The 18,309-nt window shown below is 45.9% G+C and overlaps 1 protein-coding gene across 1 annotated transcript in view; it reads left to right on the top strand.

Annotated features, from left to right (window-relative positions):
* The window catches only part of hk1 (hexokinase 1), a 154,093-nt gene that overhangs the window by 58,850 nt on the left and 76,934 nt on the right, over window positions 1–18,309 (top strand). The window contains exons 3-5 of the mRNA XM_070876301.1: window positions 2,404–2,552; window positions 7,704–7,823; window positions 12,359–12,454. Coding sequence (XP_070732402.1) covers window positions 2,404–2,552; window positions 7,704–7,823; window positions 12,359–12,454 — 365 coding nt within the window. The remainder of the gene's footprint in view (window positions 1–2,403; window positions 2,553–7,703; window positions 7,824–12,358; window positions 12,455–18,309) is intronic.

Below are 18,309 nucleotides of genomic sequence, written 5' to 3'. Positions count from 1 at the left end.
GGGCTGTGTGGGATGCATCCTTTTGTCTGATTCCTCTTCTGAGTCTTCCTCTTCTGCATCTTCCTCGTCCCTCTGCTAGCAGATACTGTAAATGTGAAATGACAGCATAAAATGCTGGAAATACTCAGTTGGTGAAGCAGCATCTCGACCTGAGATGTGAACTCTGTTTTTTCTCTCCACGGATGTTGCGTGACCTGCTGAGTATTTGCAGAATGTTCTGTCTTTGCAAAGGCTTTCATTTACCATCTGAGCCCTTGCAAGCATCCAGTAGCACTCCTTACACATTTAAAAAAAAACTTTTTCACATCAATTGCAGCAAGCCACCACTTCAATAAAAAACACAGTTCAAATCCTTAAATTCAAACTTGCCTGAATGATGTGTGCGTCCCTGAAGAGCTGTAGACATCGCCACTGTCAGCCTGCTTGCATGCCAGGTGAACTTAGCAAGCTTAGGATCAAGCGCTGAATTCAGTGCTCGGGTCGAAGTTTACATTGGCGACGTTAAGTCGGTGTTGCATTCCGATTGACGTCACCACGTCGTCAATTTTTTCCCAGAGCGGGGAGCAATATGGCAGCCGCTGTGGGCCCCGCCACCAGCTGGCAAAAGAGCGCGGCCATTATTATCGCCATTTCATGGCGCTACAGAGTGGTACTCAACAGATTAATTTCTAGCCCACTGTTTCTACCGAGCTCATTCTGTTTCCATCATAAGCCAAACGTCAAATTTCACCACATTGTGGTTACTGTTGCCAGGCTGTCCCTTTCTAACGTGCCATAATTTCCTGGTTGTCTCTGACCTACTCTGCCATCTCCTGATTGTTATTTAAAGCAGGTCCAAAAATGCCTCTGCTCACAGGGATTCCTTGGTTGATTCTTACAGGTAATAATCCTACATTATGTCAAAGATTAAGTTCTCACTACTAATCCACCCTTTTTATAGATCTCCTACTCCATCCCTGGGAAGCCGAAGTCGCTCATAACAATAGCATGATGCTGTACATGCTTACCTTTATTGATGACCAATCCTTCCTCCTGACCTGATGGTCTATAGCAGATGCCCAGAGTCAGCTGTCTTCCTCTCATGTGTCTCATCCTTATCCAAGGGCTTTCTCCACACCCACAACCAGATTTAAAGGACGTTGATGAACGAGTTGGGTTTTTATGAGTCAACAGCTTTATGGTCACTTTTATTGGTACCAGATTTTTATTTCCAGATTTAAAAAAAAACAAATTCAAATTCTCAAATTCTCAAACTCCCATGATGGGATTTAAACTCACGTTCTCGGGACTAATAGTCCAGTAACGTAAGCACTGCACTACCTTAGTGAAATAGGTCCAACTGCAGAAGGGCACTGAACACCAACTGCTCCGAGGAGCACCATCCTCCATCAGTGACAGGCTGAGACCACTTCCTCCAGCAGCAAATTTCACTAACTCACAAACATCAAAGAGATATAAATCAAATCAATCTTAGGACTTTGCAGTCATTTCCTTCAAAGAATCACTGAAATTGAACATGAAATGCAGCTATCTTATGAACACTCAGGGGCATGGGGGCTGAAATTGCCCCTTTCTTGCACCACCTTGAGCGAAATTGTCCAAGATTTTGGGGGCAATTTGCCGGTAGCGCTGCGCCTCACAGTTAGCTGACATCTGCCCGGGGCGCCCCTTAAAGGGGAGGCCATGTGCCCCTCGGGTCACCTTTTTATTTTGTCAGCGAAGTCTCCGGTTGGCCCGATAATGACGGCCCTCGCCTCAACAGAGTTGCTATCATGCAGCCCTGCACTCCCTTTTGGATGCCGGGCTGCTGGCCCGGTTGAGCGTCCCTGGTGGCCCAGTGGCGGCTGCCAAAGGGCCTGCAAAGTGGGCAGCGGCCCTCCCCTTTAACTGAAGGACAGGGGCATTATAACGCATCAGCGCTATGCCGAGCCTCCGTGTGGAGCTGACCTCTTCAGTGTGGTGCTGAGCTCAGTGCCCTACTGACGCTCCGGCAGTGCCCCTCTAACAGCACTCCGTCTCGTTTGAGAGGCGCGGGGTAGCCCAATTGCACGCCGGCGTGGGATTTCTGGCCCGGGTGGTTCTGGGCCTGGAAGATTAACATCCCCAAACGGGGCGTGGGGCAATTTCAGTCCCATGATGTTTACAGAATACAGGATGGGGACCTTGTTAGGTATGATAATCATCTGTGTTTCCTTCTAATACATCCAACGTACTAAATTTGGTATTTCCAGAAAATATAAACGTGGATGCAGTTTTGATCCACTGGGTTAAGTATTCGTGTCCTTCTTCTAACAAAATTTCAAATCTCAATATGTACCTCCTGGGTTTATTCCTAACAGCTTTATCTTAAAATGTTCAGCAGACACCAGTAACACCAGCTCTCTCTTTTGATATTTACTACAGAGAAGGGAGACTTTCTTGCTCTGGATTTGGGAGGCTCCAATTTTCGCATTCTACGTGTAAAAGTGTCTCATGAGCGACAGCAGAAGGTGGAGATGGAATCCCAGATCTATACTACGCCAGAGGATATTGTGCACGGCAGTGGCTCACGGGTACGGTTTATTTCATTCACTTTTATCAATCTAACTTCTTTGAAAAGTTACTTTACTTGAAGTAAAGAAGGAAGAACCACACCACAATATAAGTTGGCTTCAATCATCGAATTTGACAGCCAAATAGAGGTAATTCACCCATCTTTGAATGAGCTATCCACTTCGTCCTATTCCCTTACCCTTTCCACATGCCTCATGAAATGTTTCTTAATTTCAAATTATTTTATATTTTAAATATCTAGATAACTGCACAGCCATTCACTCCCACACAATTCAAGCAATGGTAAAATACAGATTTCAAAGTGCTAGCATGCCCAGTCATGTGGCTATATGTAAAGTGAGTGAATAGCAAAGAAAGCTAAGAGGAGATTTAAGAGATTTTTAAAATTGTAATAGAATGAATAGGGAGCCAGTGATGGGGGTGGGGGGTAGTCATCAGTTTAAAATTGTCACACAGAGAAAGGCTAGCAAGAATTTCTTTACACAGAAAGTTAGAGCATGGAATGATGTGCCACAGGGAGCGATTGAGGCAGAGACCACTGTATCTTGGAATGGAAAAGTGGATAAGTGTTTGAAGTAGAGGAAGATGCAGAGATATCAGGAAAGAGTGGGGCATTGGGATTAGTTCTGGATTGCTCTCAAAGAGCCAGCACAGACACAATGGATTGAATGGTCGCCTGTACTGTAAACATCTATAGCAACAATAACTTAGTTAGCAGCAAGAAAGCGTACAGAGCGAACCCTATAAACAAAAGCCTTGGGAATTTTAACCCCCAAAAAAGGGGTTGGTCGAGGTCGGGTGGATAATTCGTGTTAAAAATCTGAATCCCAACCACAACCCACCCACTTCCGGTTTTAACGGAGACGACGTGGGGGATGGGCAGCCAACCCGTTCCCAGGAGGCGAGTCGCCCATTTAAATATGATGAGGCAGGCTGCCTCAGATTTAAGCACCATTTTAAATTTAACAGTGGCTGGTTAGGTTTTGCAGGCCTCATGAAACCCGCCAGCTAATGGAAGACAAGGATTGCTGGATCCAGGAGGTAAGTGACTTTGCACTTGCCTCCTGGATCCAGCATCGCTGCCTAACCCACCCACACCAACGAAGCCTTTGATTCCCCAGCCTGAAGCCTTTGATTCCCCAGCCCCAAGCCTCAGTTTCCCCCCGCAAGGCCTCCGCCCACTATCCCAACATGCTCCTCCAGCCCCACACGATCCCTTCCTCCCTCCTCTCTGGCCTAGTTCTCCCGGGTTACTTGATCGCTTCCGAGCCCACCAAATCTCCCAACCCACCAAAGTATTAAAATTCAAGCCCGAGTGTCATTGATGTCAGAGTCACCAAAACCTTCCTTGGAGAGGCCATTTTATTGGGTGCCCGTGTCAACTGAGTGAGTGGTGACATAGCTGTTTATCTATCAGCAGCAGCAGCAGCTCTGGACCATGGGTCGTGCTTCAGGCAAGTCGATCTCTCAGTCCACCCCCGTACTGACCAGAATCAGGGAAGGTCCCAGTCTGATTATAGTCATGCCCTTCCATTGGAAGCAGCTCTGTAATAAAGGTGCAGTGCAAAATGGTTTAGATTAAAGTTTATAAAAATGTGAAATCTTCAGATTTCTGTATTGTTTTTATTGGAAAGGAAGGACATGATAGTAAGTGAGCTGCTGTTCTCCCTGTTTACATGACAACATTCTTTCCCTAACTCTCACTGACAGTACCATGGATACCGGCAGCCCTCTTGTACTTTACCCAAATAGCCATTCTGCATGTGTGAGTCAGATAGCATGTGTATGCAGGTCAGTTGACCATGAAGGGCATCACAGCATACACATGCATATGATAAGGATCAAGAACCAGAACTCTGATATTTGCTGCTCCCTAACACAGGTGTGCAGAGACCAATTGCGGTGCTTTGAATGCTCCACAATAATTAAATCGGCATAGGCCAAGAATCGAACCGGGGGCCGCCTCGATTTAATAGCAGTAAAGGCAGTAGCGATGGCTACAGCTGGAGACCTCTTTCCCCCGTTCAACAGCTGGAGCAGGAGGTAATTTTAATTCCCCAAAACGGGCGGGTTGGGCTCAGGTGAGATGTAAAAAAAAATTAAAAATTTCAAACCCGACCCCAGCAATGTCTTCAACTCACCCAATAGACATAAGAACTAGGAACAGGAGTAGGCCATATTGCCCCTCAAGCCTGCTCTGCCATTTAATACGATCATGGCTGATCTGATCATGGACTTGAATCCACTTCCCCGCCCGTTCTCCATTACCCCTTATTCCCTTATCGTTTAAGAAACTATCTGTTTTTGTCTTAAATTTATTCAATGTCCCAGCTTCCACAGCTCTCTGAGGCAGCGAATTCCACAGATCCACAACCCTCTGAGAAACAAATTTCTCCTCATCTCAGTTTTAAATGGGCTGCCCCTTATTCGAAGATTATGCCCTCTAGTTCTAGTCTCCCCTATCAGTGGAAACATCCTCTCTGCATCCACCTTGTCAAGCCCCCTCATAATCTTATACGTTTCGATAAGATCACCTCTCATTCTTCTGAATTCCAATGAGTAGAGGCCCAGCCTACTCGACCTTTCCTCATAAATCAAACCCTCATCTCCGGAAACTACCTAGTGAACCTTCTCTAAACTGCCGCCACAGCAAATATATCCTTTCGTAAATATGGAAACCAAAACTGCACGCAGTATTCCAGATGTGGCCTCACCAATACCCTGTACAACTGTAGCAAGACTTCCCTGCTTTTATACCCAATCCCCTTTGCAATAAAGGCCAAGATTCCTTGGGACTTCCTAATCACTTGCTGTACCTGTATACTAACCTTTTGTGTTTCATGCACAAGTCCCGCTGTACTGCAGCACTTTGCAATCTTTCTCCATTTAAATAATAACTTGCTCTTTGATTTTTATTCTGCCAAAGTGCATGACCTCACACTTTCCAACATTATACTCCATCTGCTAAAATTTTGCCACTCAATTAGCCTGTCTGTCCTTTTGCAGATTTTTTTATGTCCTCCTCACAATTGCTTTTCCTCCATCTTTGTATTGTCAGCAAACTTGGCTATGTTACACTCGTTAACATAGATTGTAAATACTTGGGGTCCCAGCACTGATCCCTGCGGTACCCCACTGGTTACTGATTGCCAACCCGAGAATGAACCATTTATTTCTACTCTCTGTTCTCTGTTAGTTAGTCAATCCTCTATCCATGCTAATATATTACCCCCAACCCTGTGAACTTTTATCTTGTGCAGTAACCTTTTATGTGGCACCTTGTCAAATGCCTTCTGGAAGTCCAAATACACCACATCCACTGGTTCCCCTTTATCCACCCTGTTTGTTATATCCTCAAAGAATTCTAGCACATTTGTCAAACATGACTTCCCCTTCATAAATACATGCTGACTCTGCCTGACCGAATTAAGCTTTTCCAAAGGTCCTGCTACTGATTCTTTAATAATGGACTCCCAACATCTTCCCAACCACAGATGTTAGGCTAACTGGTCTATAGTTTCCTGCTTTTTGTCTGCCTCCTTTTTTAAATAGGGGTGTTACATTTGCAGTTTTCCATCTGCTGGGACCTCCCCAGAATCCAGGGAACTTTGGTAAATTACAACCAATGCATCCACTATCCCTGCCGCTACTTCTCAAGACCCTAGGATGCAAACCATCAGGTCCAGGGGATTTATCTGCCTTTAGTCCCATTATCTTACTGAGTACCACCTCCTTAGTGATTGTGATTGTGTTAAGTTCCTCTCCCGCTATAGCCCCTTGACTATCTACTGTTGGAATATTGTTAGTGTCCTCTACAGTAAAAACTAATACAAAATATTTGTTCACAGTTTCTGCCATCTCCATGTTCCCCATTACTAATTCCCCGGTCTCGTCCTCCAAGGGACCAACAATTACTCTAGCCACTCTTTTCCTTTTTAGATACCTATAGAAACTCTTGCTATCTGTTTTTATATTTCGTGCTACTTTACTTTCCTAGACTATCTTCCCTTTCTTAATCATTTTTTTAAGTCGTTCTTTGCTGGCTTTTAAAAGCTTCCCAGTCTTCTGTCCTCCCACTAGTTTTGGATACTGTCCTGTATTTTCCTTAGTTAGCAACGGATGGCTATCTTTTCTCTTACGCCCTTTCCTCCTCACTGAAATATGAGGTGGGATGGCCATTTAATATTATAAATGAGGCTGTGTGCCTTTTATTTAACCCGTCTTCCAGGTTAACCGTGGCCGGCCGGGTTACATGGGCCTTGGGAAACGCAACAGATAAAGGGGGACAAGGACAGCTATGGAGAAAAGCTTGTGGGCTAGGAGGAGCAGGAGTGCTTCTTCCCCCCACCCCCCCCCCCTCCCCGGCCCCGGATCCCCAAGCTTACCTTCTTTCCTGACATCGGACCGCCCCATCCAAAGACCCTGCCCCGAATCTGACTTTGAGGACCATCGACCAGACCCATATCCGATTGAACTGCTATATTAGCAGCATGCGGTGGCACGGACCCGGCCTGTAAAACCATCAGCAGGCCGGGGCCATCAGAGGGAGCAGCGTGCAGCGGCATACCACTGCAGGAGGGCGACGGCTGCGAAGTCAGGTCGCTGATTGCAGTGGGGGCAGGCACAGCAGGAGGGGCGAAGGGGCAGCAAGGGTTTGTAGATGGAAGTGACCGAGGCCCAGGAGAGGCGTGAGTCTGGGGCCCAGAAAGGCAAGGGCCCAGGGACAGCATGGACCAGCCAACACTGCTATATGTGTGCGCGCTCAGTCCGTGCAGCAGAGCTGGTCTCCAGTCGTCTGGGGTAATCCTTGCCACTGGACCAAGACCTAGCTCTGTCAAGTATGTGGTGTGGCTGGTGTGCAACAAAAATCCAAGCACAGGCATCTTCGACCCTCCAAGATGTAGTTTGGGACTTGGAATATTAGGTCCTTCATTGAAACACCTGTGAACTCATCCCTTTTTGGCGTGGAAGCAAGTCATCCTCGTTTCAAGGGACTGCTTATGATGAAATGAACATTCAATTATATATATATATATATATGCAACTTGGTGACCGTGTGTAAGATAATAAGAAAAAACTGTTGCCAAAATCAATAAAAATAAGGAAATGATTTTCTAACTTTGTGTTTTGTGCCCCTTTCTGTCCTGCAGCTTTTTGACCATGTCGCTGAGTGCCTGGGAGATTTCATGGAGAAACAGGAAATAAAAGATAAAAAGCTCCCACTTGGCTTCACTTTTTCTTTTCCCTGCAGACAAACCAAACTGGATGAGGTGAGAGCGCGGTCAAAGGCAGGAAAGACGGAGCTATTGAGCAAAGTACAATGATCAAAGTGAAATATAAACTTGTAGAGTTTGTGAATGATAGCTATCACTAGCTAAGTAGGTCAAGGAATGGAGTGTATTATAATAATCACAATAAGTAATTTAGCAACTCTCCGCTGAGTTCACTGTTAGTGGAAGGAAAGGGTTAATCAGACTGTCCTGGGGTCTGTTAATGTTATAGTGCTATTGATTTCTCTTTATATTGTGGTAATAATAAACTTTAGCTTTTCCTGTGGGGACGGATGTATGGGTCATATAGATGCAGTGATCACTAAACTGTTGACTTAAGACTAACGTTAAAGCCGTGGTCAGTTTAGACAATAAACCTAATTAAAAGACATTTCTGTGCATATATTTCAGAGAGCTTTAATTAGTTAAGAACAAGTTCTACAGTGGGAAACATCTGCGACGAAATTCTTTTCAATAGCCAGAATTTGGTATGGAATGGTGCATACTTATAATTAAAAGTTTCACTTGGTAGAATAGTAACAAGAGTGAAATGATTGTATCGGTCTATAGAAAAATAACTCATTAAAAACAAAGTTATCGATGAGGGACAAGGGAAGAAGCTCATTAATATTCACCTTATATGGAGCTATATAAGATAATGCAGATTGTCAGGTAGAAAAGGTAACAAAAAAGTTTAAAAAGTGGATGTTGGAACAGGGATATGGATTCGAAGGTCTACAGCTTGTGTAATGAGCTGGGGACTGTAACAGGTTTGTTGTGTCCTCTGACTAAAACTCAAGGTTTTGTCCTAAGTACTGCTGTTAAGTGTATGTTTAATTATTGTATATTTATTAAATTTGTGACATCTAGCATTCAATGTTACGAATCCTATTGATTTGAGGAGTAAAGTATAAGTAAGAACATATACACACCTATACAAAAAGGAGACAAAAGCAAAAGACAGAAAGGAGATGAGTAAAAGTGGAGGGCAGAGAAACCCAAGGCAAAAAACAAAAAGGGTCACTGAATATAAAGGGGCTGCAGGAGGGGTCAAAACTAAAAATCATGGTTTAAAAACTAGTATTAAAACACTCTACCTAAACGCACGCAGCATTCAAAATAAAGTAAATGAGTTGACGGCACAAATCATTACAAATGGGTATGATTTGGTGGCCATTACAGAAACGTGGTTGCAGGGTGGCAACGACTGGGAATTAAACATACAGGGGTATCTGACAATTCGGAAAGATAGACAAGAAGGGAAAGGAGGTGGGGTAGCTCTGTTAATAAAGGATGATAGGGCAGTTGTGAGAGACGATATTGGCTCTAATGAACAAAATGTTGAATCATTGTGGGTGGAGATTAGAAATAGAAAGGGGAAAAAGTCACTGGTGGGTGTAGCTAAAAGGCCCCCAAATAATAACTTCACGGTGGGGTGGGCAATAATCAAGGGAATAATGGAGGCATGTGAAAAAGGAATGGCAGTAATCATGGGGGATTTTAACCTACATATCGATTGGTCAAATCAAATCGCACGGGGTAGCCTTGAGGAGGAATTCATAGAATGCATACGGGATTGTTTCTTATAACAGTATGTTAAAGAACCAACAAGGGAGCAAGCTATCTTAGATCTGGTCCTGTGTAATGAGACAGGAATAATAAACGATCTAGTAAAAGATCCTCTCGGAATGAGTGATCACAGTATGGTTGAATTTGTAATACAGATTGAGGGTGAGGAGGTAGTGTCTCAAACGAGCATACTATGCTTAAACAAAGGGGACTACAGTGGGATGAGGGCAGAGTTAGCTAAAGTAGACTGGAAACACAGACTAAACGGTAGCACAATTGAGGAACAGTGGAGGACTTTTAAGGAGCTCTTTCATAGTGCTCAACAAAAATATATTCCAGTAAAAAAGAAGGGTGGTAAGAGAAGGGATAACCAGCCGTGGATAACCAAGGAAATAAAGGAGAGTATCAAATTAAAAACCAATGTGTATAAGGTGGCCAAGGTTAGTGGGAAACAAGAAGATTGGGAAAATTTTAAACAACAGCAAAGAATGACTAAGAAAGCAATAAAGAAAGGAAAAATAGATTAGGAAGGTAAACTTGCGCAAAACATAAAAACAGACATTTAAAGCTTTTACAGATATATAAAACGGAAAAGAGTGACTAAAGTAAATGTTGGTCCCTTAGAAGATGAGAAGGGGGATTTAATAATGGGAAATGTGGAAATGGCTGAGACCTTAAACAATTATTTTGCTTCGGTCTTCACAGTGGAAGACACCATTCCAAAAATTGCTGGTCACAGGAATGTGGGAAGGGAGGACCTTGAGACAATCACTATCACTGGGGGTAGTGCTGGACAAGCTAATGGGACTCAAGGTAGACAAATCCCCTGGTCCTGATGAAATGCATCCCTGGGTATTAAAAGAGATGGCGGAAGTTATAGCAGATGCATTCGTTATAATCTACCAAAATTCTCTGGACTCTGGGGAGGTACCAGCGGATTGGAAAGCAGCTAATGTAACGCCTCTGTTTAAAAAAAGGGGACAGACAAAAGGCAGGTAACTATAGGCTGGTTAGTTTAACATCTGTAGTGGGGAAAATGCTTGAAACTATCATTAAGGAAGAAATAGCGGGACATCTAGATAGGAATAGTGCAATCAAGCAAACGCAGCATGGATTCATGAAGGGGAAATCATGTTTAACTGATTTACTGGAATTCTTTGAGGATATACGAGCATGGTGGATAATGATGTACCGATAGATGTGGTGTATTTAGATTTCCAAAAGGCATTCGATAAGGTGCCACACAAAAGGTTACTGCAGAAGATAAAGGTACGCGGAGTCGGAGGAAATGTATTAGCATGGCTGGCTAACAGAAAGCAGAGAGTCGCGATAAATGGGTCCTTTTCGGGTTGGAAATCGGTGGTTAGTGATGTGCCACAGGGATCGGTGCTGGGACCACAACTGTTTACAATATGCATAGATGACCTGGAAGAGGAGACAGAGTGTAGTGTAACATAATTTGCAGATGACACAAAGATTAGTGGGAAAGCGGGTTGTGTAGAGGACACAGAGAGGCTGCAAAGAGATTTAGATAGGTTAAGCGAATGGGCTAGGGTTTGGCAGATGGAATACAATGTCGGAAAGTGTGAGGTCATCCACTTGGGGGGGGGGGGGGAAAAAAACAGTAAAAGGGAATATTATTTGAATGGGGAGAAATTACAACATGCTGCGGTGCAGAGGGACCTGGGGGTCCTTGTGCATGAATCCCAAAAAGTTAGTTTGCAGGTGCAGCAGGTAATCAGGAAGGCGAATGGAATGTTGGCCTTCATTGCGAGAGGGATAGACTACAAAAGCAGGGAGGTTCTGCTGCAACTGTACAGGGTATTGGTGAGGTCGCATCTGGAGTACTGCGTGCAGTTTTGGTCACCTTACTTAAGGAAGGATATACTGGCTTTGGAGGGGGTACAGAGACGATTCACTCGGCTGATTCCGGAGATGAGGGGGTTACCTTATGATGATAGATTGAGTCGACTGGGTCTTTACACGTTGGAGTTCAGAAGGATGAGGGGTGATCTTATAGAAACATTTAAAATAATGGAAGGGATAGACAAGATAGAGGCAGAGAGGTTGTTTCCACTGGTCGGGGAGACTAGAACTAGGGGGCACAGCCTCAAAATACGGGGGAGCCAATTTAAAACCGAGTTGAGAAGGAATTTCTTCCCCCAGAGGATTGTGAATCTGTGGAATTCTCTGCCCAAGGAAGCAGTTGAGGCTAGCTCATTGAATGTATTCAAGTCACAGATAGATAGATTTTCAATCAATAAGGGAATTAAGGGTTATGGGGAGCGGGCGGGTGGGTGGAGCTGAGTCCACGGCCAGATCAGCCATGATCTTGTTGAATGGCGGAGCAGGCTCGAGGGGCTAGATGGCCTACTCCTGTTCCTAATTCTTATGTTCTTATGTTCTTATGTATCCTCTCTAACAGTAAGGGACACCGTGACAGAGCCTGGTCCTATCCTCACCAACATTGATACAAGCATATGCCATTGAATAGTGAACAGGAGCATATACTCCCTCTCTGGCCACGTGGTGCTGAGCTCAGTTGTCTTCTCCCAGCCACTGCTCCAGCTGAGATCTGCTAACCAGGGAATTGAATCTGGGACCTTTGTATGGCTCAGTGTACTTTAGGTATGGCAATGCCTTTACTCACTGGGCCATCTGGAGACGTGTTATTTGAAGCATGTTTGCTGCTGTTTATTGGTAGGCACATCTATGCTTATAAATTCATAGCAAAAGATCCAATTGGAGTGCAAGGAATAGTAGATAGGGTTTTTTTTCACACAGGCCAAACAAAGGGATTCTCCGAAGCTGAAGCTATCACGATATACGAGGAGTCACAGAGGCCTTCAGTTGTTTGTTTTCAGATTTATTTGTCTCTTTCACTTTATAAAGTTTCATTTCAAGGCATTTGCCGTTTTATAATGCTGAAATTGTTGGATGTTCAGCTGGTCATCTTTCTGTCACAGAGTGTTCTGATCACGTGGACGAAAGGTTTCAAGGCGAGTGGAGTGGAGGGATCAGATGTGGTGAAGCTGCTACGCAAGGCCATTGACAAGAGAGGGGTACGTTTTATACTGAGTGAGAAGATAAACCATTGTGTCCTTCTTACTCTGATTTGCTATTTCCAACACTTGCATTGAAAGGATGTATACTTACACCCACCCACCCACCCACCCATCCCTTCAACCACCACCTTGCCCCACCTGTGACCGAGACTGTAGATCCCACATTGGTCTCATCTGTCACCTTAGAACTCATTTTAGTGTGGAAGCAAGTCATCCTTGACTCCGGGGGACTGCCCAAGAAGAAGTAGGATTGAAAGGGACACTGAAACAAGTTGAGAATGGGTATTTCAAGAACCAGATAATGACAGGACTGATGCCATTGATTAGGATCAAAATATTAACTGAATGCCCATAACTGCTCATTATCCTAACCCTGTGTACTACCTTTGCTGGGATGTAATTCCACGGGCACCTGTCATGTTCTGCTAACTTGCCCACTCTTCAAGTGTGACTCCAGAGGCTATTGATAGTGGGGTCATCAGGAGCAGAAACATTGGTTGATTATTCCCTCCCAAGCCCAGGATTTCTGAGGCCAATTGTACCAGCTCTGCTGACTTCAGGAGGACATAGCCTGGTGAAATGGGCAGATACATGGCAGATGAAATTTAACGCTGAGAAGTGTGAAGTAACTCATTTTGGTAGGAAGAAGTTTTAGTAGGAAGAATCAAGAGATGCAAAATAAACTAAATGGTATAATTTTAAATGTGGCGCAGAAACAGTGAACCCTCAGGTGTACGTACACAAATCTTTGAAGGTGGCAGGACAAGTTGAGAAGGCTGATTAAAAAAAGACATACTGGATCATTGGTTTTATTAATAAAGGCATAGGGGTCGCCCAAGTGCCGCTGAGATACCTGACAGTACTTTGGGCAGAAGTTTCGGCAAAAAGGTCCTTGAAAGGGCGTCTGGCGGCAAAAGAGGGACTTTCGCCGTCAATCTGGGCGGCAGCGGGCGGGAGCTCCCAATCTCGGCGGCGAAGGTTCTTGCCGTCCAAGTGCTGCCGAGGATGGAGTCAGGCCCATGGAGGGTCGAAGAGCTGAAAAGAAAAATCAATGCAAAAAAAAAAAGCGGAACACCTTCGGGGGAGCCCATGCAGATAAGTCGCTAGGTAAGAATTTTTTCTTTACATGTTCACTAACCTTTTTTTGCAGGTCTTCATACCTACTGTCGTTGACAGACCAGCCTCCACACAGCGGTCCTTCCCGATTCTGGCGCCGACTCCCGCCCGCACCAATCTGGCATCTCGGCGGGCGGGAGGTTACTTGCGCCACTTGGCCGTCAGCGGGCGGTTCCCGCCGGTTCTCCCCTCCCGCCCACTCCAGCCCAAGTGCAAACTGGCACAGGGCGGAACCCGAAGCGGAACATCGGCGGATCTCGCCGGCTGTTGGCATTAAGACCGTCAATTTCGGCCCCAAAGAGTACAAAAGCAAGGAAGCTATGCTAAACCTTTTTTTAAAAAAAAAACACTGGTTCGACCTCAGCTGGGGTAATGTGGCCAATTCTGGGCACAACACTTTAGGAAGGATGTCCAGGCAGAAGAGATTTACTAGAATGGTGTCAGGGACGAGGGACTTCAGTTAGTGGAGAAGCTGGGATTGTTCTCCTTAGAGCAGAGACAGTTAAGAGGAGCAAAATAGTGACTGGTTTTAATAGAGTAAATAAGGAAAACTGTTTTCAGTGGCAGAAGGGTCAGTAACTGAAGGGCACAGATTTAAGGTGATCGGCAAAACCAGAGATGACACGAGGACATTTTTTTACGACGCGAGTTATTGTGATCTGGACTGCACTGCCTGAAAGGGTGGAGGAAGCAGAATCAGGAGTAACTTTAAAGGGGAATTGGATAAATACTTGAATGGAAAAAATTTACAAGGCTGTGGCGAAAGAGCAGGGAGAGTAGGACTAATTTGATAGCTCTTTCAAAGAGCCAGCACAGGCACAAGAGGCTGAATGGTCTTCCTCTGTGCTGTATCATTCTATGATCATTGGACTGGCTCTTACCTGGAATCAACATGGGACTGGCTCTTATCGGAATTGGCAGCATCTGGCAGGGTGCATTTTGGGAGAAATATGATGTCTCTGGAAAGAGACATGAGAATCTCTCTTTTTTTTCTTGAAGTAATTCCACAGTTCCAGTGGGGAGCCCCACTGATGGAGAGTGCAGGTCAGAGAATGGGGTCTCTCTCAACAACTTGCATTTATACAGTGCCTTTAATGTCGTAAAAAGTCCTGAGGCACTTTGAAGAAGCGTTAGCAAACAAAACTTTACACCGAGCCAACTCTTAGGACAGGTGACCAAAAGCTTGGTCAAAGAGAGATGTTTTAAAAAGGTCTTTAAGGAGGAGAGAGGTTTTGGGAGGGAATTCCAGAGCTCAGGACTGAGGAAACTAAAGGCACGGCCGGTATTGGCGGAGTGAAGTAGATCGGGATGTGCAGGAGACCAGAATTGGAGGAGCACAGATCTCAGAGTTGTTGCGCTGGAGAAGGTTGTCGAGATAAGGAGGGGTAAGACCACAAGGGACCGCCACACTCCTCGGCACCATGGGATCATCTGCCAGGGTTAAACTAACATTGTTTTAATGGAATACAAAATAAAAGTGCAAAGCAGAAAGTGATCAGTTATATATTTATTGAACTTTAATGCCCTTTTAAGGAGATAATTTTAACTTTCCCCCCCAGCGGCCCCTCCACCTGCCAATTTACGGTTCCACATGTGGCAGCAATCATTTTCTTTTATTCGTTCCAGGGATGTGGGCGTTGCTGGCAAGGCCAGCATTTATTGCCCATCCCTAATTGCCCTTGAGAAGGTGATGGTGAGCCACCTTTTTGAACCGCTGCAGTCCATGTGGTGAAGGTCCTCCAATAGGGAGGGAGTTCCAGGATTTTGACCCAGCGTCAATGAAGGAATGGCGATATACTTCCAAGTCAGGATGGTGTTTAATTTGGAGGAGAACGTGGAGGTGGTGGTATTATCATGCACCTGCTGCCCTTGTCCTCCTAGGTAGTAAAGATCGCGGGTTTGGGATGTGCTGCCGAAGAAGCCATGGCGAGTTGCTGCACTGCATCTTGTAGATGCTACACACTGCAGCCACGGTGCGCTGGTGATGGAGGGAGTGAATGTTTAAGGTGGTGGATGGGTTGACAGTCAAGCGGTTGCTGTCCTGGATGGTGTCGAGCTTTGAGTGTTGCTGGAACTACACTGATCCAGGCAAGTGGAGAGTATTCTAGCACACTCCTGACTTCTACCTTATAGATGGTGGAATGGCTTTGGGAAGTCAGAAGGTGAGACACTCACCACAGAATACCCAGCCTCTGACCTGCTCTTGTTGCCACAGTATTTTTGTGGCTGGTACAGTTATGTTTCTGGTCAATGGTTATCCCCAGGATGTTGATGGTGGGGGATTCTACGAAGGTAATGCTGCTAAATGTCAAGGGGCGGTGGTTAGATTCTCACTTGTTGGAGATGGTCATTGCCTGGCACTTTTGTGAAAAGAAAAGAACAAGAAAGACTTGGATTTATAAAGCGCCTTTCATCACCACCTGATGTCTCAAAGCACTTTACAGCCATTGAAGTACTTTTGGAGTGTAGTCACTGTTGTAATGTGGGAAATTGTGGCGCAAATGTTACTTGCCACTTATCAGCCCAATTCTGAACGTCGTCCAGGTCTTGCTGCATGTCGGCATGGACTGCTTCATTATCTGAGGAGTTACGAATGGCACTGAACACTGCAGTGATCGGCGAACATCCCCACTTCTGACCTTATGATGGAGGGAAGGTTATTGATAAAGCAGCTGAAGATGGTTGGGCCTAGGACACTGCCCTCAGGAACTCCTGCAGCGATGTCCTGGGGCTGAGATGATTGACCTCCACCCACCACAATCATCTTCCTTTGTGCTCGGTATGACTCCAGCCAGTGGACCGTTTTTCCCCTGATTCCCATTGACTTCAGTTTTACTAGGCTACTTGATGCCATGGTCAAATGCTGCCTTGATGTCAACAAGGGCAGCCATTTTCACCTCACCTCTGGAAGTCAGCTCTTTTGTCCATGTTTGGACCAAAGGTGTAATGAAGTCTGGAGCCGAGGAACTCAATCTGGGCATCGGTGAGCAGGTTATTGGTGAGTACGTGCCGCTTGATAGCACTGTCGATGACACCTTCCATCACTTTGCTGATGATTATAAAAAGCGTAGCGGCCCTGACCTGCGAGAGACCATCAGCGACAGGTCGGGGCCATAAAAGGAGCGGCGAGCGGCGGCCATTGGCAACGTGGCAGTGTACCACTTCAAGGTACAGCGTGAGCTGGTGCAGGAGGGCGATGGATGGCAGCGAAGAGGGACATTGCCAAGGTCCAGGTCAGTGATTGGAGCGTGGGCAGGTACAGCAGGAGCGGCGAGAGACTAGAGGGATGTGATCGGGCCCCGGGAGAGGCGTGAGTTCGAGGCCCAGAAGAGGCGAGGGCCCAGGGGCAGCACGGGCCAGCCCACACTGCGATATGTGTGCGCACTAGGTCCGTGCAGCAGAGCTGGTCTCCAGTCGTCCTGGGTAATCCTTGCCACTGGACCAAGACCTGTCAAACTGTGGTGGCTGGTGTGCAACGAGCACCACACATTAAAAAAATCCACGCACAGGCATCTTCCATCCTTCAATATATAGTTTGTGATCTGAAATATTGGTTCTTCATTGAAACCCATGTGAACTCATTCCTTTTTGGCGGGGAAGCAAGTCATCCTCGTTTCGAGGGACTGCCTATGATGATGGAGCAGTAATTGGCCAGATTGGATTTGTCCTGCTTTTTGTGGACAGGACATACCTGGGCAGTTTTCCACATTGTCGGATAGATACCAGTGTTGTAGCTGTACTGGAACAGCTTGGCTAGAGGCGCAGCTGGTTCTGGAGCACAAGTCTTCAGCACAGCAGCCGGGATGTTGTCGGGGCCCATAGCCTTTGCTGTATCCAGTGTGCTCAGCCGCTTCTTGATGATATGTCGATGATACGCCTGGTGCTACTCCTGGCATGCACACTCCTCATTGATCCAGGGTTGGTCCTCTGGCGTGATGGTAATGGTAGAGTGAGGGGGATGCCAGGCCATGAGATTACAGATTGTGGTGGAATATAATTCCGCTGCTGATGGCCCATAGTCACTCATGGATGCCCAGTTTTCAGCTGCTAGTTGTATTCTGAATCTATCCCATTTAGCACAATGGTTGTGCCACACAACACGATGGAGGGTGTCCTCAGTGTGAAGATGGGACTTTGTCTCCACAATGACTGTGCGGTGGTCGCTGCGACCAATGCTGTCATGGACAGATGCATCTGCGACAGGTAGATTGGTGAGGACGAGGTCAAGTAGGTTTTTCCCTCGTGTTGGTTCTCTCACCACCTGCTGCAGGCCTAGTCTGGCAGCTATGTCCTTCAGGACTCGGCCAGCTCGGTCAGTAGTGGTGCTGCTGAGCCACTCTTGGTGATGGGCATTGAAGTCCCCTACCCAGAATATATTCTGTGCCCTTGCTACCCTCTGTGCTTCTTCCAAGTGTTGTTCCACGTGGAGGAGTACTGATTCATCAGCTGAGGGAGGGCAATAGGTGGTAATCAGCAGGAGGTTTTCTTGCCCATGCTTGACCTGAAGCCATGAGGCTTCATGGGATCCAGCGTCAATGTTGAGGACTCCCAGGGCCACTCGCTCCCAACTGTCTACCATGGTGGGTCTGTCCTGCCGGTGGGACAGGAGATACCCAGAGATGGTGATGGAGTCTGGGCCATTGGCTGAAAGGTATGATTCTGTGAGTATGACTATGTCAGGCTATGGAACAGCTCTTCCAGTTTTGGCACAAGTCCCCAGATGTTGGTGAGAAGGA

Source organism: Pristiophorus japonicus, chromosome 3 (genome assembly GCF_044704955.1).
Source record: "Pristiophorus japonicus isolate sPriJap1 chromosome 3, sPriJap1.hap1, whole genome shotgun sequence".
Classification (NCBI taxonomy): Eukaryota; Metazoa; Chordata; class Chondrichthyes; family Pristiophoridae; genus Pristiophorus; species Pristiophorus japonicus.
This window is presented reverse-complemented; position numbering and strand designations above follow the sequence as displayed.